The sequence below is a fragment of the Bos mutus genome, chromosome 2 (genome assembly GCF_027580195.1).
Source record: "Bos mutus isolate GX-2022 chromosome 2, NWIPB_WYAK_1.1, whole genome shotgun sequence".
NCBI classification, from domain to species: domain Eukaryota; kingdom Metazoa; phylum Chordata; class Mammalia; order Artiodactyla; family Bovidae; genus Bos; species Bos mutus.
Genome location: NC_091618.1, coordinates 79,184,213 through 79,212,174, shown reverse-complemented (window position 1 = coordinate 79,212,174; position 27,962 = coordinate 79,184,213). Strand labels below are relative to the sequence as shown.

Below are 27,962 nucleotides of genomic sequence, written 5' to 3'. Positions count from 1 at the left end.
TATGGGCTTTCTTGGTGACTCAGATAGTAAAGAATCCACCTGCAATGCAGGAGACTCAGGTTCAATCCCTGGGTCAGAAAGATTCCCTGGAGAAGGAAATGGCAACCCACCCCAGTGTTCTTGCCTGGAGAATTCTATGGACAGTGGAGCCTGGTGGGGTACAGTCCATGGGGTCACAAAGAGTCAGACATGACTGAGTGACTAACACCTTCACTTTCACTTTCATCATTTATGGAGAAACTAGGACTAGTTCTTAAACCAACTTTCTGATTCCAAATATGTTATTTTCTAGGTTCCATAATATCTTTTGTTTAGCTGGTAGTCCAATTGAAAGTTTTGACTGAGTTTTGATATTTATGGTAGGTAGGTGGTAGATCATAACAAATAAGTTTAAAGAACACTGAGTATGTTTTAAAAATGATAAATCACATACAATATTCACCCTGATATCCAAAGACAGATTTGTTACTTTCTGGATACTGTCTGAGAATTATGTACTTTTATTTGGTTTCCTTTTCCTATAACAGAGCTTATGCCAGGTTGATGTAGTCCTAGTGTAGACCCTTATGGCTCAGCTGGTAAAGAATCTGCCTGCAATGTGAGAGACCTGGGTTCGATCCCTGGGTTGGGAAGATCCCCTGGAGAAGGGAAAAGCTTCCCACTCCAGTACTATGTCCTGAAGAATTCCATGGACTGTATAGTCCATCGGTTTGCAAACAGTCGGACACGACTGAGCAATTTTCACTTTCATTTTCACTTTAGATAAATACTACAAATTGTAGTAAAATTATTAAAATTGAAATAATCTTTTAAATTAAGCCTTATAAATATTCAGATTGAAATGATCTTTTAAGAATAGATTGCTGATAAAAGCAGAAGTTTCATCCCTGAAGTGGTTTTAGAATTCGTATATATTCTAGCTCTTAAATATAACTTTTTTGGGTTTTGGGGGAAGGGTTTCTCCATTGCTGTATGAGCTTGATTTAAATAACAATTATCTAGGTATTGTAGACTATTACTAAGCTGTGAAATTTAGTAATGTTCAGAATTTGTGTAGTCCTTTATTATTGGGCTTCCCTGGTACCTCAGCAGGTAAGAATATGCCTGCAATTCAGGAGGACCCGGTTTGATTCCTGGGTAAGGAAGATCCCTTGGAGAAGGGATAGGCTACCCACTTCAGTATTCTTGGGCATCCCTGGTGGCTCAGATGGTAAAGAATCTGCCTGCAATGTGGTATTGACTAATTTATGAGAATTTAATCTGATTCACATTTTGTGAACCAAAAACATAAATAATCTTATCATGACAGATGGATACCCCCATCCCCATCCCAGCACACACCCAAATTATTTACAGTGTTGTTATATCTGTGTTTTACTAGCATTGCATCAGGGGATAATTAACTTTATCAAAATGGACTGAATTTTCTTATATGTACACGAAGATGAAAAAATCAGAAACAAATGAAATATGTGGCAACTTCAATCTATCCTTGTGTTAACTATATTTTCTCAAATTATATTGCTAACTATAGGAATTTTGTTTTAAAAAAGACAGTATTTCCACAGTTCAAATGTTTGAATTCTCCTTTTATAGATTTTCCTCTTTCCTCGATTTAAAACAAATGTCTTAGTGACTTATATTTTTAGTTTACTGAAGCTGGCACTGTGACAGATACCTTACAATCTGCAGCTGTAAAGGATTAGTAGTTTAAAGCAGTAACCTCTAATTGTGTTACAATCAAGCTGCCAATTTTTTTGGCAAGATTTAAGCATTTCATTCAGTCAACTAATATATCTCTATAAAGAAGAATGCCTCAGGACTCAAAACTTTGGCTGTGTATTTAGAGAGCTTATTAGGAAAGAAATCATTTGTCTGGAGAAAGCCATCAAAATGTGTCTTCTACTTTGTGCAAAAAAATGAGAAATGCCTTTTGTTGTCTGGGTAACCACACGCCTCTGAAATCTCTTAAACACGACATATTGCATTAGTGCCTCTAGTTCATTGGTCTTTCTGTCTAGAGTGGGAGCCAAAGAGGCAAATTAGAGTTTCATATTCTCTTCGTGCTTCCAATCTGATGTGTTTGGTTGTTTTTCAATCTCTTTTGAGACAAATGGCGTAACCATCCTGTTTTTGTTATTCATTTCAGTCTCCAATCTAGGCCAAGAACCTCAGTTTACTTTTCCTGTGTTTTCCCACTTTTTGTGTTTACCTGATTGATTTTGAACTTCTCCATAAGACCCACCAGCAATTTGCCCTCCACCTTTCAACCAGCATTCATTCAATATGAGGTTCCCTTTTAGATGACTAACATAATCCTCCCTATTGGGCTTCCCTGATAGTTCAGTTGGTAAAGAATCAGCCTGCAATGCAGGAGACCCCAGTTCAATTCCTGGGTCAGGAAGATCCCCTGGAGAAGGACTCCAGTATTCTTTGATTTTCCTTGTGGCTCAGTTGGTAAAGAATCCATCCACCTGCAATGTGGGAGACTTGGGTTCAATCTCTGGGTTGGGAGGATCCCCTGAAGAAGGGAAAGGCTATCCACTCTAGCACTCTGGCCTGGAGAATTCCATGGACTGTATAATCCATGGGGTCACAAAGAGTCTGACACAACTGAGTGACTTTCACTTTCACTTTAAATGCAATCCTGGTCAAGCCATGAGCAATAGAAAGGGATTATTTCTTTCTTTCTTTCTTTTTTTTTTTTTTTGGACTATTTATTTCTATAGAACTCACTATAAAGATGATTTCCTAATTTGGCCACGGTTTCCCTAACAATAAGACCATCTTGTTTCTGTCTTCTTGTTCATCTTTTGTTCAGTCTTGCTCTTTTCAGTGTTGAGAATCACTGAGCATTCAGTATGTTATGAGTCATTAAGGATGAATACCTAGTAACATCTTCACCTGGTTGCCATAATTCCCTGAGAATCATCTTGTCACTGATGATTCATGACTTTAGGTTGAATTTATTGGGTGTGACCATCCTTTACTCCATATTCTAACTACCTTAGTTGATACGGGAATGACATTAGAGATTCCTTGATCAAGGAACCAGAGAATAACTATATGTATTTAAATGGCTCTATAACTCATCAGTATCTCTTGTGCTCAGCATTTAAAAGTAACATTTATTCTAGTAATGTGACCTAAATTCTATATATCCTCTTAGAATTCACCATTAATAGAATTTTCTCCAGCCAGCTTTTCTGAAAAGTATCACAAAATCAGACTTCTGAATGTTCCATGATCATTAGGAATTTGAGATTTTAACTGTTAGCAGAAGAGGAATATAAATATAGAATGGAAAGATAACCAGCTCTTTTTTGAGCATGAGTGAAACAAAATGAAAATATTAAATTTAAAAAGAGGTACTTTGCATAAAATATGTCCTATTTAGCAAGGATACCACTAGGACAGAAAAATCATATAGTATATTAACATTTTATAAAGGCAAATTTGAGCTTCCCTGTTGGCTCAGTCAATAAAGAATCTGCCTGCAATGCAGGAGACTCAGGTTCTATCCCTGGGTTGGGAAGATCCGCTGGAGAAGGAAATGAGAAGCCACTCCAGTATTTGTGCCTGGGAAATCTCATGGACAGAGGATCCTCATGGTCTATAATCCATGGAGTCTCAAGAGTAGGACACAACTTAGCAACTAAACCACCAACCACCACCAAAGGCAAAATAGGGTATTCTTCTATGTTCGTGCTGTACAAGTACATGGTAAAAGATTGCTCCAGTGGTATTAAAAAAGATAAATATGCTCCAAGAGGCTTTATACAGTTCATAATGGTTATTTTCTCCTATTGTCTCTCATGTTTATAAATTTAAGATTTACATTGACATGTCCATACCATTTGTTGATAAATTTACTTTTAAATACTGCCAAATCAAAAGCAGCAATTACATTTAAGTTAAATGATACTGAAACACTTGAAAATTATTTTGTGGTTTGGCTAGGATAAATCTTTATATTTTACCCATTTATAAATATTATTTGTATGGAGTGTTTAGATAATGTTGTATTTCAGAGTACTTTTCATTTAACTTTAGGTAGCTATGAGATATCACTGGGTAGATGGGTAGTATTTAAAATTAGAGTAGAGAAATAAGGTACTGTAATATTTCAAAAGTTTAGTTTTTAAGTCAATCAGTTAAAAGACTAATAATAAAGGCCATTAGAAATTTCTAAAGGTTCTGTGTTTAATTTGAGCCATATTTTCCTTCCTTATGATCTCAGTAATCACAAAGCAGATGGCAACTTGCAATTCTTATTTCTTGGCATCTCATGTACTTTTTGAGAAGTTCAGTCTGTTTGTTTTTAACCCAAGCGCAATTTAACAAAATGTGTTCACTAGTAAAACACAGAAAAAACAGTCATCTGTTAAAAACCCACATTTCCACTTGTTACCAGGTCTTAACGATGCTTTTACACATTGATGACATGTCTAGTTATAATCACCTTCAAATAATTGTTTCTAGTCTTGATATAATACCCCTGAGAATTCCTTCTCACTTTTGGCTATGCACAATAAACCTGAGCATGTCAAATTAATTATTACACTAGCTTCAGCTCAAAGTGATCAAGTTAATTGAAGGGCACAGAGCATACGTTATTTTCCTTGCTGTCTATTCCCAATGAACTCTTTTACCTTTGTCTCACAATAATTCAGTAATATAGTATTACACAGAAAATCCAAGCTAGCAGATTTAATATAAATGACAGAGTTTGTAACTTTCCTCGAAAGACGTTTTAATATAGCATCTCTCTAAATGTGCCTATTTGTATTAACATTCTTTTTCGATTTTAAATCAAATTATATATGGTAAGGATGCAGAGCAACTGTAACTTTATTAAATTGCTGAAAAGAGTGCATATTGGTAGAGATGCTTTGAAAGAAAATTCTAACCCTATCTATTCAAGCAAACATATGTATACCTTAAGCTTCAATAGTTCTATTTCTTATTAAATATTCAATAAAATGAGAGTTCATGTCCACCAAAAGATACATACAGGAATATTCATCATTTGTATTGTAATGGCCTAAAATTATTAACAAACAAAATATATATTACCAGTAAAATGGTAAACAAATTGATATTATTCATGAAATTAAATATTATCCAGAAATAAAAACAATTAAACTGACATACACAACAGTATGGATACATGGACATGATGTTGAATCAAAATCAGGCATTGAAGAGTACGATGATATTTATGTGGATTTGTTTAAACTGATCTATGACATTAGACATTATTATTATGCTTATTCTAAGAGAAATACTAACTGGTAGACATCATAAGTGAACCTTCTACAGTTCTGGAAATATTCTAACAGGGTGGTAGTTAAACAGGGGCAGTTCAGTTTAGTTCAGTTCAGTCCTTCAGTCGTGTCCGACTCTTTGAGACCCCATGAATCACAGCATGCCAGGCCTCCCTGTCCATCACCAACTCCTGGAGTTCACCCAAACCCACGTCCATCGAGTCGGTGATGCCATCCAGCCATCTCATCCTCTGGCGTCCCCTTCTCCTCCTGCCCCCAATCCCTCCCAGCATCAGAGTCTTTTCCAATGAGTCAACTCTTCACATGAGGTGGCCAAAGTATTGGAGTTTCAGCTTTAGCATCATTCCTTCCAAAGAAATCCCAGGGCTGATCTCCTTCAGAATGGACTGGTTGGATCTCCTTGCAGTCCCAGGGATTCTCAAGAGTCTTCTCCAACACCACAGTTCAAAAGCATCAATTCTTCGGCACTCAGCCTTCTTCACAGTCCAACTCTCACATCCATACATGACCACAGGAAAAACCATAGCCTTGACTAGGCGGACCTTGGTTGGCAAAGTAATGTATCTGCTTTTGAATATGCTATCTAGGTTTGTCATAACTTTCCTTCCAAGGAGTAAGCGTCTTTTAATTTCATGGCTGCAATTCACCATCTGCAGTGATTTTGGAGCCCAAAAAGTAAAGTCTGACACTGTTTCCCCATCTATTTCCCATGAAGTGATGGGACTGGATGCCATGATCTTCGTTTTCTGAATGTTGAGCTTTAAGCCAACTTTTTCACTCTCCTCTTTCACTTTCATCAAGAGGCTTTTGAGTTCCTCTTCACTTTCTGCCATAAGGGTGGTATCATAAACAGGGGCAGTGATAGGTAAAATTCCAATGAACTATATTCTTAGGACTTGTGAAATTATATACCTATTAAAAGTAAGAATAAAATATGTTTAAAAATCTATATTATAATTAATACCTGATCATATTTGATTCCCAAATAATCTATATTATAATTAATACCTGATCATATTTGATTCCCAAATAATTTCAATATATAGATATAGAAAACTCCACCAATTTGCTTTTGCAAATACTGTGATTTGTTGTTTTGTTTTCTTTTAGTGTCCTGAATTTAGAAGGCCCAGGGACATTGCAGTTGACTGGGTTGCTGGAAATATTTATTGGACCGACCATTCTCGAATGCACTGGTTCAGTTATTACACTACTCACTGGACCAGTTTGAGGTACTCTATCAACGTAGGGCAGCTGAGTGGCCCCAACTGTACCAGACTCCTAACAAATATGGCTGGAGAACCCTATGCCATTGCTGTAAATCCTAAAAGAGGGTAGGTTAATAACATGGTTATTGATGTTTCTTGATATGACTATCCATTTTTAGAGATTGTCCCACCTGTTTTCTATAGTGTTGTTTTTGGATAAGTGTTCAACATAGAGTCACAAGACTTGTGAAAATCCCTCTACTCCTTCTGTAAAAAAGAATGTTCTTTTCATACCAAATGGTGGTGAAAAATTTGTGTTTTTCTCTGAACAGTTGTATAAATGTACTTTATACATTTAGTGTCTGTATATGTTGTATATACATTCAGATTAATGAAACTGATGTGAAAAGTGTAACCACTATTGTTAATCTAAAACTAATTTTTTGAGATGTTATATATAATGTTTAACCATTTTAAGTGTAGAGTATTAGTGATTTTGGCTATTTCTGGTAATAAAAAATGAAAGCATATGTATAAACAGACTTTAAAAATGTAATACAAATATGTCCTTTATTTTACTTGATTTGTTTTTATTTTTTATTATTTTATTTTTCATTTATAAGCAGTGGCCAAAAAGAAATAGGGAAATGTTAAATAAAACTCCTAATCATCCATAAAGTGGACCATTAGATCCTGAGTAAAAAGAAGCAATTGTTTACTTAATAGAATTAAGCAGTGTGGTATCTTCTAAGTTAGAAAATTATTTCTGTTTGAGGAAATAGTTACTTTATCGTAAAAGAAAACATACTGATGTATCAACCATAGTAAAATGAATTCTGTCACAATAAGAAGATGGTTTCAAGTGTTAGGATATTCTTCTTCTAAAGAAATTTTCAAAATTGAGCTTTGGGAATCAAGTGAACCACATTTTATCCTGTTAAACAGTAACTCTAAAATTTTAGTAGGAAATATGGGCTTCCCTTGTAGCTCAGTTGGTAAAGAATCTGCCTGCAATGCAGGAAACCTGGGATTGATTCCTGGATCAGTAAGATCCCCTGGGGAAGGAAATGGCACCCACCTCAGTATTCTTGCCTGGAGAATTCCATGGATAGAGGAGCCTGGTGGTCTACAGTTCATGGGATTGCAAAAAATCAGACACAACTGAGAGACTAACACTAGTGTGAGTAAGTGAGTGAAAGTCGCTCAGTCGTATCCGATGCTTTGCAACCCCGTAGACTATACAGTCCATGGAATTCTCCAGGCCAGAATACTGGAGTGGGTAGCCTTTCCCTTCTCCAGGAAGTTTCCCAACCCAGGGATTGAACCCAGGTCTCCTGCATTGTAGGGGGGTTCTTTACCAGCTGAGCTATCAGGGACTAGTGCATGACTATTTAAAACCTTGATTCCACAGCCCTCTCTTGGAGGTCTTTACTCTGCATATTTAGAGTTAGTCCCTTTATCAGGGACTCTAAGGTGATTCGAATGCACAGGATCTTTTCAGACCTTGTTTGGGGCTATGCCAGCATTGTCACCAGGCTAATCAACTTGACCTATCTCTTCAGGATGATGTACTGGACTGTTGTTGGGGACCACTCCCACATAGAAGAGGCCGCCATGGATGGTACACTGAGAAGAATTTTAGTACAAAAGAATTTACAGAGACCTACAGGTATGACATGTATCCCATACTGTCTAAAATATGAAATAGCAGGGTGAGACAAATTAAGAGAGTAGCATTGACATTTATACATTACCGTGTGTAAAATACATAACTAGTGGGAAGCTGCTGCACAGCACAGGGAGCTCAGCTCGGTGCTCTGTGATGACTGAAAGTGGTGGGATGGGAGAGGTAGAAGGAGTGATCAAGAAGGAGAGAATATGTGTGTATATATATATAGCTGATTCATGTTGTTGTACAGCAGAAAGTAACAAAACATTGTAAAGCAATTATACTCCAATAATATAAAATGACATGAAATACTAAGCTAAATATTACAATGTTGCCATGCTTTCTGGTTCCATTTGGCAATGTAGTCATTTTTGAAAGCAGACAAAATAATTTATAGCATGACTTTATAAAAGTCATTAACATTGCATGTCATAGTTTTCCAACTTGAAACTCAGGTTCTTATCATACTTTTGGTGATATTATGGGGATGTTATTTGAAAATTACCTAAGTTATAAGGCTATCAGGATTTCACCTGCATGAAATTTTGACAGTTTATAGCACTGTATTAGGATGTTTTTACAGCTATATGTTAATGATATTGGGAGAGATGGTAAACTGCTAGAGGATGAGAGACTAAATGGACAGAGAGATGGTAATATGCACATAATTTTTGTGAAAGAGAGGTATGAAAGACATTCACAGCTTCTTTCAATCTAGCTTAAATCTCCTTTCCAGCACGTCATCTAAATCACCAGTCCACACTCTGTACTTCCCAGACTGCTTCAGAACTCAGCTTTTTTTTTTGCATTCCTATTCTTTCTCCCACGCCTTTTTCCTCTCACATCCCTCTTGTACAGTACCCTTCCAACTTCTATGAACTTAGCTGAATCTTACCAATCATTTTTGCTCTTTTTTTTCTAATTTTTTTGGCCTCATGGCATATGGAAGCTTGGTTCCCCGCTGTGCTGTGCTCAGTCACTAAATTGCATGAGGCTCTTTGTGATTCCATGGACTGTAGCACACCAGACTTCTCTGCCCATGGAATTTTCCTGGCAAGAATACTGGAGTGGGTTGCCATTTCCTTCTCCAGAGGATCTTCCCCAACCAGGGATCAAGCCTGCGTCTCTTATGTCTCCTGCATTGGCAGGCTGATTCTTTACCACTGAGCCACCTGGGAAGTGCCTTAGTTCCCCAACCAGGGATCAAACCCACAGCCCCTGCATTGTAAGCACCAAATTTTAACCACCAGACCACCAGGGAAGTCCCTGAATTTTATCAGTCTTGTAAGGTCTAAATTTAGTCCTTCCTCAATAAAACATTTTCACAATGTAGAAGCCTCAGAGATTTTTGCTCCCTTCCCACTCACCCACTACATCTGCATCAGAAGGACAGCATACATTTTCTATAGCACATGTTATTTAACAGTGAGGCTTTGCAGTCCCTTTCACAGTAGAAACTTTATATTTGGTGTGTGTATATATATATATTTACTTTCAATGTACCTACTGCCTTTTCCTCCAAATAGATTGTTTTTACCCATACAGAAGGTAGGAACGCTTGGGATTGAGTTAATTTATATAGATGTGTCTCTTGTCAGTGATTTAACAAACACTAATTAAAGACTCACCTGGTGGCAGAAATTGTTCCAAATGCTGAAGAAATAGTTCCTGCCCTTGTTGAGAGAATTCCGATTCTCGTGAAACTGACCTTCCTATATAGGATAGAACATGTAGGATACATCATGTCAGATGTATGTAAAAAAAAATAGGAAAAAAAAACATGAGGGATGCCTAGTTTGAGAGAGTACTATTTTAGTTATGATTATCAGAGACGTCATCTCTAGAAAGGTGATATATGAGAAGATAACTGAATAAAGATAGAGAGCAAGCTATGTGATTATGTGAGGAAAGAGCTGTCCAAGCAGAAAGAGTGTAAGTCATGAGTTAGGAATGAATCTAGCACGTGAGGAAAACAGCAGTGATGTTAGGACAGTGGGCCCTCCATATCCATGGTGGGTTGAATTTGCTGAAGCTGCTGATTCCGAGGGCTGAGTGTAATATGCCATTTTATGTAAAAGACTTGAGCATCAGTGGGTTCTAGTACCCACAGAGGATCCTATAACCAATGTCCTGTGGATACCATGGGATGATTGTATGCCTTGAAGCATATGAGCAACTGGAGACTGAGCATATAAGCTTATCCTCACGTGCTCATATTCTCATGAGCGTGTGCTCCACATGAGCATATGGAGAACAGGATAAGTGGGAATGACAAGCTGACCAGAGGCAGATCATCTAGGACCTGAAACACTCTGATAAGGATTAGATTCTGTTCTGGCTTTAAGGGGGGACATTTGAGGATATTGAGGAAAGTGGCATAATCTGTTCAAACACAATTTTAAAGAACTTTTTTACTTTTGACTAATTTTAGACTTATATAAAATTCAGACAGTTGATTAAAAAAAAAAATGTCTGATTTAACATCTTACATAGTCATCGTAAAGGCTTCCCTAATAGTTCACTTGGTAAAGAATCCACCTGCAATGCAGGAGACCCCAGTTTGATTTCTGGATCGGGAAGATTCGTTAGAGAAGGGATAGGCTACCCACTCCACAGTATTCTTGGGTTTCCCTTGTGGCTTAGCTGGTAAAGAATCTGCCTGCAATGAGGGAGACCTGGGTTTGATCCCTGGGTTGGGAAGATCTCCTGGAGAAGGGAAAGGCTACCCACTCCAGTATTCTGGCCTGAAGACTGTAAGTCCATGGGGTCAGACATGATTGAGTGACTTTCACTTACTTTCACTTTCATAATCATAGTATGAGTAAGTGAGTGACTGAGTGAAGTCGCTCAGTCATGTCCGACTCTTTGCGACCCCGTGGACTGTGGCCTACCAGGCTCCTCTGTCCATGGGATTCTCCAGGCAAGGATACTGGAGTGGGTTGCTATTTCCTTCTCCAGGAAGTCATAGTCATAGTATACATGACATTGTTTTCATTTTAAAATATGACTCAGGAAGCAATGTATAGAATTGCCAGTCTGAGATCCTTAGGAGGGAGCCTGAGACAGGGGTTCTTGGGAAGTTTGTTTATGAAAGGAATGCTATTCCCTGGTTATCATGTGTTGCAGTTGTAGACATGGCCAACCTAAATCAATGAGATGGAGGTGTGTGTGTGTGTGTGTATGTGTGTTTGTACTCAGTCGTTCTGCTCTTTGCAGCCACATGGAGTGTAGCACACCATGCTCCTCTATCCATGAAATTTTTCTGGCAAAAATACTAGAGTGGAGTGCCATTTCCTAATCCAGGGAATCTTCCTGACCCAGGAATCGAACCCATGTCTCTTGCATCTCCTGCATTGGTAGGCAGATTTTTTTTATAACTAGCACCACCTCGGAAATCCTCAGATGAAGCTATCTCACAGATTATTGGAAGTCTTAGTTCTGGAGCTCAAAGCAGAACTAGACACTTAGTTTGGGGAATTAGCAACAGAAAGTTGATAACTGAAACTTGCTGGAGTTGTTAAGAGGGATGCTGCTGCTGCTGCTGCTAAGTCGCTTCAGTTGTGTCCGACTCTGTGTGACCCCATAGACGGCAGCCCACCAGGCTCCCCCATCCCTGGGATTCTCCAGGCAAGAACACGGGAATGGGTTGCCATTGCCTTCTCCAATGCATGAAAGCGAAAAGTGAAAGTGAAGTCGCTCAGTCGCGTCTGACTGTGAAACAAAGAAGCTTCCTAGGGCAGAAAGGGCAGAAATGTGTGAGATGGTTATGTTTAGAAGAGTTAAGGTCAAAAGTGCAGACAACAGAGGTGTTTGAGCAATAGGAGCAAAGCAACAGAATTCAGTGTCACAGTAGTTGACAGAAAAGTTTCAAAAGGAAGATAATATACCCAATTGGACATAGCATAGTGCCTTACACAGAATAAATACAGAGTAGTAGAGTCTTAGCCTTGAATTTAATTGGCTTGTGTTAAAATTTAGCAACCTATATAAACTTTGAGCACTGAAGTCCTCACTTGTAAATTGCATGTGACAATATTTACCTTATGGAGAATTGATATAATTCATTTAAATCAGATATTAAAACCAATGTAAATTAATTGGTATAATTTCTTGAGTATCTAAGAGGCTAAGAATAACTATAGGAATAATAAGCCATGTATTAATACTAAAACCTTACATTTGTATCTTGTATAAGACATAAGATATATCCACCATAACTCACTCCTCCAGGGGATCTTCCAACCCAGGGATTGAACTCAGGTCTCCCACATTGCAGGTGGATTCTTTACTGTGTGAGCCACCAGGGAAGCCCATAACTCCTGAATATCAATTTTTTTAAATTTTTATCCATGTTTATAAATATCATTTAGTATACTTTGTTGACTAGTATTCTCATTTTATATGTTCAAATTCTAAAAGATTTTTAAAAATCCATATGCTACATGTAAAATCTATTGCTGTATCTATTGAGCACCTGCTTATTGAATTTCCTAGTATTGGAAATGCTAGTCTTGTATTATTAGGGAGGATTTTATTCCATCAAGGAGAAATATCTCTATTATCTTTTCATCTGTCTTAAATTTATAGTGATTAATAACGCTTCAGTAATGCAAGCCAAATGTTACTGATATACAAATAAATAAAAAATAATATCAGAAGATTTTTAGGAAATAATAGATAATTTAGATTTCATGAATATCATAATACTAGAAAGTAACAAAGGGAAAGTTGGTGATCATTCTGTATATATATACACACATATATATATATATATATACATTATATTAATATGCTAGAGAAAATGTGCACTTATCCAAATATATTTTATAAGATTTCCTTCCATACAAGTACATTAATTGCTTATGGTTCCTTAGAAACATCATAGGTTTATGTATACCTATATTATCTCTTTCCTTGGTGTATGTTTATAAATATTTGCCCTGACTCCAAAGTTATGAAACTGAAATCAGTAACTATAATAATACCTCTTTTTCACTCCAAGTGTAATGTCTTATTATTTACATCTAGGGTTAACAGAAAACGCGATTTTTCCTTTACACAAACATGAGGACTATGTGCACTAGGATACAGTGCATTTGGTTATGCTCTGTACTCAATAGAGTGTAAGTGATACTAGTATCATGAACAGCAGTAGGAGTAGATATAAACGTCTCTATCCCTTTATCTAACTCCTGTGCATTTAAAGGTTAGAATTGTACTATCTGATTGTATAGGCACACCACCCAGGTAGCCCTGTGTTTATTTACCACCAGCACTGCCATTGCTTACTTTCCAAAATCAAAAGAATACCTCAATTCTCTGGGCATCGAAAGCACTGCTTATCTCCATACTTGGTTCTCAATCACCTATTGCTTTAATGATATATAATCATTGACTCGTTAATGCTTTAATGTATAATCTATGTGCCCAACAAGATCATAAATAGCTTAAACCAACACCATTACGAATATTCTTGATATATCCCCTGTGGAATATTACCTATAATTAGTATATGTTTAGTCACTGAGTCTTGTCCAAATCTTTGTGACTCCATGGATTGCAGCATGTCAGACTCCCCTGTCCATCACCAACTCCCAGAGATTACTCAAAATCATATCCATCAAATTGGTGATGCCATCCAATGATCTCATCCTCTGTCATCCCCTTCTCCTCCCACCTTCAATCTTTCCCAGCACCAGGGTCTTTTCTAATGAGTCAATTGTTTGAATCAAGTGGCCAGAGTATTGGAGTTTCAGCTTCAGCATCAGTCCGTCCAATGAATATTCAGGACTGACTTCCTTTAGGATTGACTGGTTGGATCTCTTTGCAGTCCAAGGGATTCTCAAAAGTCTTTTCAAGCACCACAGTTCAAAAGCATCAAATCTTTGGTGCTCAACTTTCTTTATAGTCCAAATCTCACATCCATACATGACTACTGGAAAAACCATAGCTTTGACTAGATGGACCTTTGTTGGCAAAGTAAAATCTCTGCTTTTTTACATGCTGTCTAGGTTGGTCATAGCTTTTCCAAGGAGCAAGTGTCTTTTAATTTCATGGCTGAAGTTCCCATCCACAGTGATTTTGGGGCCTCAAAAAATAAAGTCTCTCATTGTTTCCATTGTTTCCCCATCTATTTGTCATGAAGTGATGGGACTGGATGTCATGAAGTGATGGGACTGGATGCCATGATCTTCGTTTTCTGAATGTTGAGTTTTAAGCCAACTTTTTCACTCTCCTCTTTCACTTTCATCAGGAGGCTCTTTTGTTCTTCTTCACTTTCTGCCATAAGGGTGATGTCATCTGCATATCTGAGGTTATGATATTTCTCCCAGCAATCTTGATTCCAGCTTGTGCTTCATCGGGCCCAGCATTTCACATGAGCATATAAGTTAAATAAGCAGGGTGACAGTATATAGCCTTGACGTACTCTGTTCCCAATTTGGAACCAGTCTTTTGTTTCATGTCCAGTTTTAACTGTTGCTTCTTGACCTGTGTGCAGATTTCAGAAGGCAGATCAGGTGGTCGGGTATTTCCATCTCTTGAAGAATTTTCCACAATTTGTTGTGATCCACACAGTCAAAGGCTTTGGTGTAGTCAATAAATCAGAAGTAGATGTTTTTCTGGAACTCTTTTGCTTTTTTGATGATCCAACGGATGCTGGCAATTTGATCTCTGGTTCCTCTGACTTTTCTAAATCCAGCTTGAACATCTGGAAGCTCACAGCTCACGTACTGTTGAAACCTGGGTTGGAGAATTTTGAGTATTAATTTGCTAGTGTGTGAGATGAGTGCAATTGTGTGGTAGTTTGAACATTCTTTGGCATTGCCTTTCTTTGGGACTGGAGTAAAAACTGACCTTTTTCAGTCTTGTGGCCACTGCTGAGTTTGCCAAATTTGCTGGCATATTAAGTGCAGCACTTTCACAGCATCATCTTTTAAGATTTGAAATAGCTCAATTGGAATTCCATCACCTCCACTAGCTTTGTAGTGATGCTTTCTAAGACCTGCTTGACTTCACATTCCAGGATGTCTGGCTCTAGGTGAGTAATCACACCATTGTGGTTTTCTAGAGGTAAGCCATGAAGATCTTTTTAGTTTAGTTGTATTCTTGCCACCTCTTCTCAATATCTTATGCTTCTCTTAGGTCCATAAAATTTCTGTCCTTTTTTGTGTCCATCTTTGCATGACAAGTTCCCTTTGTATCTCTAATTTTCTTGAAGAAATCTCTAGTCTTTCCCATGCTAATATTTTCCTCTATTTCTTTGCATTGATCACTGAGGAATGCTTTCTTATCTCTCCTTGCTATTCTTTGGAACTCTGCATTCAAATGGGTATATCTATCTTTTTTCTCCTTTGCCCTTCACCTCTCTTCTTTTTTTCAGATATTTGTAAGGCCTCCTCAGACAACCATTCTGCCTTTTTGCATTTCTTTTTCTTGGGGATGATCTTGATCACTGCCTCCTGTACAATGTCAGGAAGCCCCATCCGTAGTTCTTCAGGCATTCTGCCTATCAAATCTGATCCCTTGAATCTATTCCTCACTTCCACTCTACAAATGTAAGGGATTTGCTTTAGGTCATACCTGAATGGTCTAGTGGTTTTCCCCAATTTCTTTACTTTCAGTCTGAATTTGGCAATAAGAAGTTCATGATCTAAGCCACAGTCAGCTCCTGGTCTTGTCTTTGCTGACTGTATAGAGCTTCTCCATCTTTGGCTGGAAAGAATATGATCAATCTGATTTGGTTTGACCATCTGGTGATGTCCATGTGTAGAGTCTTTTCTTGTGTTGTTGGAAAAGGGTGTTTGTTATGACCAGTGCATTCTCTTGGCAAAACTCTGTTAGCCTTTGACCTGTTTTGTTTTGTACCCCAAGGTTAAATTTGCCTGTTACTCCAGGTAGCTCTTGACTTCCTACTTTTGCATTCCTCCTATAAAGACGAGGACAACTTTTTTGGGTATTATTTCTAGAAGGTCTTGTAGGCCTTCATAGAACCGTTCAACTTCAGCTTCTTCAGCATTACTGGTCGGGGAATAGACTTGGATTATTGTGATATTGAATGGTTTGCCTTGGAAGTGAACAGAGATCATTCTGTCATTTTTGAGATCGCATGCAAGTACTGCATTTTTGACTCTTATTGAGTATGATGGCTACTTTATTTCTTCTAAGGGATTCTTGCCCACAGTAGTAGATATAGTGTTCATCTGAGTTACATTCACCAATTCCAGTCCATTTTAGTTCATTGATTCCTAAGACGATGTTGATGTTCACTCTTGCCATCTTCTGTTTGATTACTTCCAATTTGCCTTGATTCGTAGACCTAACATTCCAGGTTCCTATGCAATATTGCTCTTTATAGCATCAGGCTTTACTTCCATCACCCATCACATCCACAACTGTATGTTGTTTGTGCTTTGGCTCCGTCTCTTCATTCTTTCTGAAGCAATTTCTCCACTCTTCTCAAGTAGCATATTGGGCACCTACTGACATGGGGAGTTCATCTTTCAGTGTCATTCCTTTTTTCATTTTCGTACTGTTCATGGGGTTCTCAAGGCAAGAATACTGAAGTGGTTTGCCATTCCCTTCTCCAGTGGACCATGTTTTGTCAGGACTGTCCACCAAGACCCGTCCATCTTGGGTGGCTCTACATGGCATGGCTCATAGTTTCACTAAGCTAGACAGGGCTGTGGTCCATGTGATCAAATTGGTTAGTTTTCTGTGATTGTGGTTTTCATTCCCTCTGCCCTCTGATGGATAAGGATAAGAGGCTTATGGAGGCTTCCTGATGGGAGAATGACTGGGGGAAACTGGGTCTTGTTCTTATGGGCAGGGCCATGCTCAGTAAAACTTTAATCCAATTTTCTATTGGCGGGTGGGGCTGTCTTCCATCCTTGTTATTTGACCTGAGGCCAAACTATGGTGGAGGTAATGAAGACAATGGTGACCTCCTGCAAAAGGCCCCATGCATGTACTGCTTCACTCATTGCCCCTGACCCCTCAGCAGAGCACTGTCAACCCATGCCTCTGCCGGAGACTCCTAGACACTCATGGGCAAGTCGGGGTCAGCCTCTTACGGGTCATTGCTCCTTTCTCCTGGGTTCTGGTACACACAAAGTTATGTTTGTGCCCTCCAAGAGCCTGTTTCCCCAGTTCTATGTAAGTTCTAGTGGCTCTATGGTGGGGTTAATGGCGACCTCCTCCAAGAGGGCTGATGCCATACCCAGGTCTGCTGCACCCAGAGCCCCTGGCCCTGCAGCGGCTCACTGCTGAACTGTACCTTTGCAGGAGACATTCAAACACAGTTCTAGCTTAGTCTCTGTGGGGTCTCAGGGTCCTGGTACACAAGGTTTGAGCCCTCTGAGAGTCTCTGGTGGTTAACGGGTTTGATTCTAATTGTGATTTCTCTCCTCCTACCATCTTGTTGGAGTTTCTCCTTTGCCCTTGGACTTGGGGTATCTTTTTTGGTGGGATCTAACATTCTCCAACTGATGGTTTTTCAGCAGTGAATTGTAGTTTTGGAGTTCTTGCAGGAGAAGATAAGTACATGTCCTTCTGCTCCGCCGTCTTACACCACTCTCCTCAAGACTAACTATGTGTTGAATGAGTGAAGATATGAATGCATACCATTTTTAATACTCTAACCTATGTTATGGTATTAAGTTCTCTTTTCACAAATGTTTTAGGCCCAATATTAAATGCAAGAAGCATAATCTATATTCTGATTCAGTCAACTGTGTGGTGGGTGAGTAGGACGTACCATGAGAGTAGGAACATGATCTGTTTCAATCTTTGTTACATACTAGGACCTGACAGTGTGTGGTGCAAGGGAGGTACCTTACAAATATGTATTAATTAATTTCTTTTAAAAATGAATGCTTTTCATTTTTCCCTCCAAGAGAAGGGCATGTAAAATTACATGAGTTTGGTTTAATACCATATTATTTGATATACAAAAGCTTATTTATGTTACTTCTAGATCCTCTCAGATTGTGGCAGTTTCTGACTAAACAGAAAAATAAAGAAGTACATACTGGTCTGGTACAGTCATAATTATTTGATCCACTCAGCAAATTCTTTGTCCTTGGCCAACAAAAGATCTCTAATTAAATGAGATAGATTAAAAATTTAAGGACTATTGTTCAATTCCTTGACACATTATCTTGCTAACACTCATAAATAACTGTGTGTATGTGTGTGTGTGTGTGTATGTGTATGTATATATATATATATATATATCAGTTCAGTTCAGTCGCTCAGTCATGTCTGACTCTTTGCAACCCCATGAATCACAGCATGCCAGGCCATCCTGTCTATCACCAACTCCCAGAGTTCACTCAAACTCATGTCCATCGAGTCAGTGATGCCATCCAGCCATCTCATCCTCTGTCGTCCCCTTCTCCTCCTGCCTCCAACCCCCCCAACCCCCAGCATCAGACTCTTTTCCAATGAGTCAAATCTTCACATGAGGTGGCCAAAGTGTTAGAGTTTCAGCTTCAACATCAGTCCTTCCAAAGAACACCTAGGACTGATCTCCTTTAGAATGGACTGGTTGGACCTCCTTGAAGTCCATGGGACTCTCAAGAGTCTTCTACAACACCACAGTTCAAAAACATCAAGTCTTCGGAGCTCAGCTTTCTTCACAGTCCAATTCTCACATCCATACATGACCACTGGAAAAACTATAGCCTTGACTAGATGGACCTTTGTTGGCAAAGTAATGTCTCTGCTTTTTAATATGCTATCTAGGTTTGTCATAACTTTCCTTCCAAGGAGTAAGCATCTTTTATTTCATGGCTGCAATCACCATCTACACTGATTTTGGAGCCCCATGAAACAAAGTCTAGCACTGTTTCCACTGTTTCCCCATCTATTTCCCATGAAGTGATGGGACTAGATGCCATGATCTTCGTTTTTTGAATGTTGAGCTTTAAACCAACTTTTTCATTCTCCTCTTTCACTTTCATCAAGAGGCTTTTGAGTTCCTCTTCACTTTCTGCCATAAGAGTGGTGTCATCTGCATATCTGAGGTTATTGATATTTCTCCCAGCAATCTTGATTCCAGCTTGTGTTTCTTCCAGCCCAGCATTTCTCATGATGTACTCTGCATATAAGTTAAATAAACAGGGTGACAATATACAGCCTTGATGTACTCCTTTTCCTATTTGGAACCAGTCTGTTGTTCCATGTCCAGTTCTAACTGTTGCTTCCTGACCTGCATACAGGTTTCTCAAGAGGCAGATCAGGTGGTCTGGTATTCCCATCTCTTTCAGAATTTTCCACAGTTTATTGTGATCCACACAGTCAAAGGCTTTGGCATAGTCAATAAAGCAGAAATGGATGTTTTTCTGGAACTCTCTTGCTTTTTCGATGATCCAGCAGATGTTGGCAGTTTGATCTCTGGTTCATTTGCCTTTTCTAAAACCAGCTTGAACATCTAGAAGTTCATGTATTGCTGAAGCCTGGCTTGGAGAATTTTGAACATCACTTTACTAGCATGTGAGATGAGTGCAATTGTGCGGTAGTTTGACCATTCTTTGGCATTGCCTTTCTTTAGGATTGGAATGATATGTATGTGGGAGAAACCGAGTGGCTCAGTGGTGAAGAATCTGCCTACCAAGTAGGAGATGCAGGTTCAATCCCTGGGTTGGGAAGATCTTATGGAGAAGGGATCTTCAGCACACTCCAATATTCTTGCCTGGGAAATCCCATAGACAAAGGAGCCTTGTGAGCTATAATCCCGGTGTCACAAAGAGTCTGACAGGACCTAGTACCTGAGCACAAAAACTCACACAGAAGCACATATATGTGTAAAAATAACTTTAACATAGACTAATATCCAAAATGTTTTATAGGTAACCTCTCTCAGAAATTACTTAAAAATTTTTTTTAAATAAATTAGACATAGTGGTAAATATCTTTAGCTTCTTTTTGGACCCCTTTTATCACCTCTTAAATCAAGAATAGGGTATTGCACACTTGCTTGTTATTACTACCTTACAAATCTCAACTTTGCTATAACATGAAAGCTACAAAATCTCTTTCTCCCTTTCTGAAAACATAATTTATTTCTCTTCTCCAGGTCTTCTCTCTTAAATATCACATTGGTATTATGGCCAGTTCTCATAGGATTTTGTTTCTGCCATTTTCCATCTTCTTTTTAGACCACAGTGGAAATAAGGGAACTAGTAGAAGGATCTCGGAAAAATTAAAAGTTAGATTAAAAAATCCCTAAAATGTAAACTTAGTCTTAATATCATGGAAGATGTTAAAAAAAAATGATTAGAGCCATTATCATGTGCTCCTAAAACTTATCAGGACTTTTTTTTTATAAGACTTTCAAATTGTCTTTCTATTATGCTCAATTAGAACAAGTAGACATTTTATTTTAAATTTTATGTACTTTCACTGACTTGGTTCCAAATATTCACCATTCCCAGTTCAGATAAGAATGACTTTCCTGGAAATTTATTTTTTTCCCCACTTTATTTTTGCTTCTTTATTAAAGACAAAAAAGATGTAATATTTTAAAGATATAGAAATGGACTTGTTCTTTCATATAAACTTGACTTACCTCTGTAACAAAAAGTTAGTTTACTTCTTCTTTAACTTTTTAATTTAAAAGACTGTCTCTTTTATTAAATGCTTAGGGAGAAATCAAAGTCATTGATTTGTGGATTTCAGTTCAGTTCAGTTCAGTCATTCAGTCTTGTCTGACTCTTTGCGACCCCATGAATCGCAGCACATCAGGCCTTCCTGTCCATCACCAACTCCTGGAGTTCACCCAAACTCATGTCCATCGAGTCAGTGATGCCATCCAGCCATCTCATCCTCTGTTGTCCCTTTCTCCTCCTGCCCCCAATCCCTCCCAGCATCAGAGTCTTTTCCAATGAGTCAACTCTTCGCATGAGGTGGCCAAAGTACTAGAGTTTCAGATTTAGCATCATTCTTTCTGAAGAGATCCCAGGGCTGATCTCCTTCAGAATGGACTGGTTGGATCTCCTTGATTTAGGGGAATATAAATCCCACTCATCTAAAAGCTTGTGGTAAAATTTTTGCTTAGATGTAATTTCATCCAAAATAGTACAGTATGGGACTATAGCTGTATGTGTCTTAAGCCTAGACTAATACTGCAATGTATGACACATTTGAAAAAATTTTACTGCTGTTGAATCTGAAAAAACAATATTGGTAATTAAATTAGATTAATACCTATTGTTTTCTTCATTTCTATGATTAGCAAATTTAATATTTAAATGTAAAGATCAATTTGGTTGAGAACAACTTTTTTTTTTTTTTAATCTACCACTTTATTGTATAACACTGGTGGAAGGAAAAGAAAAGCATTTTAAATCTTTTGTAGACAATGATTTTGAAGTAGAATGGTGGCAGCAAGAAGTTGGATCATTTTATGTTTCACGTTACTCATAATTACACATGAAAAAGCTAAGACCTAATATCCACCATAAGTCCAAATAGCAGATTAATCATTGAGCAGAAACTAGTAAAACATGGGCCACTTGTTTTAATTGGTAAGTCATTTCTTAGAGGTTTATTGGACATAGAACATTTTTATATTACACCTGAGAAATATTTTTATTTAGTTTAATTATATTTGGGATAGACACATACATTACTGAAAAATTATTTCCAAATGATTTTCACCATGATATGTTTTCATTTTGATTGTTAAATTATGATCCATCTACAAGAAAGAACAATTAGTGTAAACTCAAAAATACTTTTCACTCAGTTGCCTTGCCTTTAAGATGGCATTCAATTTCCTCAATTTTTTTTTTTCATTGAATGATCTCATTCAGAAAGCTTTTTAGCATGCAGATGTCAAAGGTAATTTGACTGCCTTGTAGTTTCAAAGTGTGTCGTACGTCATATCTATAGTCTAGCTACGTTGTAAAAATTGAATATCTACAGCAACAAAGATTTATTATAGAATTCATATGTTATGGGTCTTACTTTTCTAAACTGAAGGAAGTTTACCTAAGGAATTCTAAGCATTGATGATATTTGTGCAACAAGACACTGACTAGATCCCAATTATATTATGAAATAAAAAATTGAATAAATAGAAAAACATTATTTTTTACTGCATGTCATTTTAGTCCAGTGGTATTCATTAACAGATACTGATAAAAAGAGATACATGACAGTCTCAGAGCAAATTAATGATTAGAGTAAAAAATTAGAGTGAAAAATGTAAGTACAACGAGAAACTTAATTAAGGAATTTACTATTCATTATTCTCTATTGTAAACATCAATCTTTAGTCAATTTAAACTTCAGCATGCACACAGGTGTCTCATAACACTATAGACCAACTCAAGGTGGTGAAAATATCTTATGATTAAGCTCATGAACCCTTTATTTTCTGCAAAATGCACCTTCATGAAAAGATTCAAAATATAGCTAATTACCTGGAATTATTTGAAACAATGGTTGGATAAATGGTTTAAATGATGAATTAATTCTGTGTGTACTATAAAGATTAAAAAAAAAAGTCACAAGAAAGTCTTCTAGAAAACAACCATAATTAAGAAACCAGTAAGAGTAGAAGGGAGGGGTATTTAGGATGGCTTTTCCTACATGAAGTAAAAATATTTCCTGCTACACTGTATTACATAAATTCTGTGTGATTTATTAACACATATTTCAGATAGAGATTAAGTTATTTCATTTTTTTCTGATTTTTGCACTATCATGATATAGACTAGGTGATTTCTAAGCTGTTTAAAACAAATTTTCAATTATAACAATACATTAAAGAGAAGAAACATAATTTTAAATAATCTCAAATGTATTGCTGTCATTTGTCTGTGCGTGTTGATTTTACAGGTCTGGCTGTGGATCATTTCAGTGAACGGATATACTGGGCTGATCTTGAACTCTCTGTTATTGGCAGTGTTCTGTACGATGGTTCTGATTCTGTAGTCTCTGTGACCAGCAAACAAGGTTTGTGAAGTGCTTTAGTTTCTGCCTTTAATTACCACTGAGCATATTAAATAATGAAACATAGATACAATTATGAAAGCCTTACATTCTATATTTCCTCAATTTATGTCTCTTTTCAACTTACTGTGTAGTTTTGTGTGTGTGTTTGCATGGGTACTCAGTCATGTCCAACTCTTTATGACCCCACAGACTGTAGCCTACCAGGCTTCTTTGTCCATGGGATTCCCAGGCAATAATATTAAAGTGGGTTGCCATTTCTTTCTTCTGGGGATCTTCCCCATTCAGGAATCAAGCTCATGTCTCCTGCATCTCCTGCATTGGCAGGTAGATTCTTTACCACCTGGGAATCTCATTTCAACTTGTAGCTCTTAATATTCATCGCAATTTTCATTCCTACTACTAAGAATAACAAAGAGGCCACACCAGAAGAACTTCTTGACTCCAGGACAAATGTGATGCATTGCTACTGGATTCAGAAAATATTCATTCTGTTTGTTGCTTCTGTGGATGTTCTTTTCTGAGCAGAAGACTTCGAGTAGTCAAGATTAGTGCCTGGGAACACTAATTTTTATTTCAAATTACAGTGATAAGTAGGAAATGAGTTACTTTATAGTAAAACATCATAGTAACATTTATTAGTATAGGTAATTGATAGGGACACTCTCATCCATGTGAAAAGCAATGTGTAAAAATTGAGAGTGTACTTCTTCTATAAATGACTGAAGAATCTACTGGTGCTCTTCTTTCATAGCACCCTTTTTATCTCCATCTCTATGTCTATCTTCTGTTTTTCACTCTCATTTTTTACTCCCTTCTGTGACTCACACTTTCCTTGCCAGGGAATCTCAGTTCTTTCTGCTTAATTTATTTCCCTTCATTTTCTCTTTCTCTTTCTTACCAAAACCCCTTAGCTATTTACCACAATTTGTTCACAACTTATACTTGAAGTTTTATATTTGCATACTAATTTATAAGTAAGTAAATAAGTTTTACTTACTGCTTTGCTTCCAGTTTTTTTTTTTCTTTCTTTCTTAAGCAAAAGCAGAGAAGCTGCCAGAAGAATAATTGCATTGAATTTTCACTGTGCCCTTACTAGAAGAGTGTGTTTTTTGTTTAATAACACTAAATGGAAAAAAAAAATTCAACATTCATATAATTGATTACAAAAATTAACCCATTTTAGCTCAAATGTATATTTTACTATTTCAAGAAACAATAAAGAAAAATACATATTAAAAGGCATTTTATATTTTACAACATTTAGATTATAAGTAAAATATAAATGTTGCTATTTCACTTTTTATAAATTTCAGTACCAAAATTATATATTTTTATTAAAAAATCTCTAAAAATAGCCATTTTGTAAAATGTGAGAAATTATTATTACTGTTATTCTCAGCCAGACTAATTGTATGTATGATTGACATTCACCAATTTGTTTTCTTTGTACTATTTCTAAAATAGACAATAGAATGTCAGATTTAGGGGTATTATTTTACTATTCAAAACCAATTTATGATTGATAAAATTAATGTTCAGACAATTAGTTTGACCATTAATTTTATACAGTGGTGGTGACAAATAGATTCAAGGGATTAGATCTGCTAGACAGAATGCCTGAAAACTCTGGACAGAGGTTCATAACACCATACAAGAGGCAGTAACCAAAACCATCCCCAAGAAAAAGAAATGCAAGAAGGCAAAGTGGTTGTCTGAGGAGGCCTTACAAATAGCTGAGAAAAGCAAAGAAGTAAAAGGCAAAGGAGAAGAGGAAAGATATACCCAACTGAATGCAGGGTTCCAGAGAAGAGCAAGGAGAGACGAGACAGTCTTCTTAAGTAAACAATCCAAAGAAATGGAGGAAAACTACAGAATGGGAAATACTAGGGATCTCTTCAAGAAAATTGGAGATACCAAGGGACCATTTTATGCAAAGACTGGCACAATAAAACACAGAAATGGTAGGAACTTAATGAAGCAAAAGAGATTAAGAAGAGATGGCAAGAATACACAAGAACTTTACAGAAAGCTTCTTGATGACCTGGATACCCATGATGGTGTGTGTGGTCGCTCAACAAGAGCCAGACAGCCTAGAGTGTGAAGTCAAGTGGGCTTTGGGAAGCATCTTTACTAACAAAGCTAGTGGAATTCCAGCTAGATGATGGAATTCCAGCTGAGCTACTTCAAATCCTAAAAGATGATACTGTTAAATTGCTGCACTTTAAAATCAGCAATTGGAAAACTCATCAGTGGCCACAGAATTGGAAAAGATCAGTTTTCAATCCAATCCCAAAGAAAGGCAAAGCCAAAGAATGTTCAAACTAGCATACAATTGCACTCATTTCATATGCTAGCAAGGTAATCTTCAAAATCCTTCATGCCAAACTTCAACAGTGTGTGAACCATGAAATTCCAGATGTTCAAGCTGGATTTAGAACAGGCAGTGGAACCAGAGATCAAATTGCCAACATCCACTGGATCATAGAAAAAGCAAGCTGCTGCTGCTGCTAAGTCGCGTCAGTCATGTCCGACTCTGTGCGACCCCCATAGATGGCAGCCCACCAGGCTCCGCCGTCCCTGGGATTCTCCAGGCAAGAACACTGGAGTGGGTTGCCATTTCCTTCTCCAATGCATGGAAGTGAAAAGTGAAAGTGAAGTTGCTCAGTCGTGTCCGACTCTTCACACCCCATGGACTGCAGCCCACCAGGCTCCTCCATCCATGGGATTTTCCAGGCAAGAGTACTGGAGTGGAGTGCCATTGCCTTCTCCAGAAAAAGCAAGAGAGTTCCTTAAAAACATCCACTTCTGCTTCATAGACTATGCTAAAGTTTTTGATTGTGTGGATCAAAACAAACTATGGAAAATTCTTCAAGAAATGGGAATACCTGATCACCTTGCCTGTTTACTGAGAAACCTGTATGCAGGCCAAAAAGCAACAGTTAGAACCAGACATGAAACAATGGACTGGTTCCAAAGGGGGAAAGGAGTAGGTCAAGGCTGTATATTGTCACCCTGCTTATTTAACTTTTATTCAGAGTACATCATGTGAAATGCCAGCTGAATGAATCACAAACTGAAATAAAGATTGCCAGAAGAAATATAATTGACCTCAGATATGTAGATAACACTACGTTAATAACAGAAAGAAAAAAGGAACTAAAGAGCTTCTTGATAGAGATTAAAGAGGAGGGTTGAAAAGCTGGCTTAAAACTCAAAATTTAAAATATTATGATCATGGCATCCAGTCCTATCACTTCATGGCAAATGGAGAGAAAGTGGGGAAGGTGACAGACTGTATTTTCCTGGGCTCCAAAATCACTGCAGACAGTGACTGCAGCCATGAAATTTAGACTTCCTCCTTGGAAGAAAATCTATGACAAACCTAGACAGCATATTAAAAAGCAGTGGCATCATTTGGTCTATAAAGGTCCAGATAGTCAAAGCTATGGTTTTTCCGTTATCATGTATGAATGTGAGTGTTGGACCAGAAAAAAGGCTGAGTGCTGAAGAATTGATACTTTTGAATTGTGGTGCTGAAAAAGACTCTTCAGAGTCCCTTGGTCAGTAAGGAGATCAAGCCAGTTAATCCTTAAAGAAATCAATCCTGAATATTCATTAGAAGGACTGATGCTGAAGCTGAAGCTCCAATACTTTGGCCACCTGATGCAGAGAGCTGATTCACTGGAAAAGACCCTGATGCTGGGAAAGTTTGAGGGCAGGAGGAGAAGCAGGGGGACAGAGGATGAGATGGTTGGATGACATCACTTACTGAATAGACACAAGTTTGAGCAAACTCCAGGAGATAGTGAAGGACAGGGAAGTCTAGTGTACTGCAGTCCACGGGGTCACAAAGAGTAGGACACAACTGAGCAACTGAAACACGAGAAAATGAGACTTTTGTGAACTGTTTTTGTGCAGTGGTTATCAATGTTATGTAAGCTTTATGTTTGTTTGCAAACTGTACAACAGAAAAAATTACTCTGTATTAATAAGCCCCCCAGGAAATGCTTTGTGATGGTAAAATTGATTAAAGTGATGATGGAAATGTTTGGTATGTTCTTAGTGATAAGTTTAATATCTCACATATTTTTACTGCTAATAAATCAGTCATCAATTTTATAGCTAATATTAAAAATATTCTAATTCTGAAAGTTTTTATGAACGGGAATAAGATTTTTGATATGATCTTGGATAAGTTTAGTTTTCTTAAGACTGACTGACTGACTTTACATTTGCAACTTTTATAACTCCACTTTTAAAAAATTCTAGGTTTGTTACATCCACATAGGATTGATGTCTTTGAAGATTATATATATGGAGCAGGTCCTAAAAATGGTGTGTTTCGAGTACAAAAATTTGGCCATGGTTCAGTAGAGTACCTAGCTCTAAATGTTGACAAAACAAAAGGTGTTTTGATTTCTCATCGCTATAAACAACTAGATTGTAAGTATAATATTTTATACTATTTTCTATCTTGGCAAAGTTACTTTCTTATGATTCTCAAAATAAAGAATTTTTAAATTCAAAACTCTTTTCATGGCTTAACTCCAGTAAGTTAAGTCACTTTAATTTTGATTGCACCAGACTTTTCAAATTATCAAAGGCAAGATATAAATAATGCAAAAGTTTCTATTTCCGCTATAACAGATATGAAAATTTCAGGATTTGGTTGTGTTTTCTTGGAATTAGAATAAATTTGTTATAAAAATTTCTCTCATACTATGTTTTTCTTTCTAAATTCTTAATAAAACCTGATATGTCTATAGTTAAACCATGCAAGTAAGGAAATTTATCATTAGCCTTTTCACTCACTGATAACCAAGTAACAATTATAGA

The 27,962-nt window shown here is 37.3% G+C and overlaps 1 protein-coding gene across 1 annotated transcript in view; it reads left to right on the top strand.

The window, feature by feature from the left end:
- LRP1B (LDL receptor related protein 1B) overlaps positions 1-27,962 on the top strand; it is a 1,793,119-nt gene that overhangs the window by 1,645,692 nt on the left and 119,465 nt on the right. The window contains exons 78-81 of the mRNA XM_070360639.1: positions 6,399-6,622; positions 8,059-8,165; positions 23,010-23,126; positions 27,396-27,569. Coding sequence (XP_070216740.1) covers positions 6,399-6,622; positions 8,059-8,165; positions 23,010-23,126; positions 27,396-27,569 — 622 coding nt within the window. The remainder of the gene's footprint in view (positions 1-6,398; positions 6,623-8,058; positions 8,166-23,009; positions 23,127-27,395; positions 27,570-27,962) is intronic.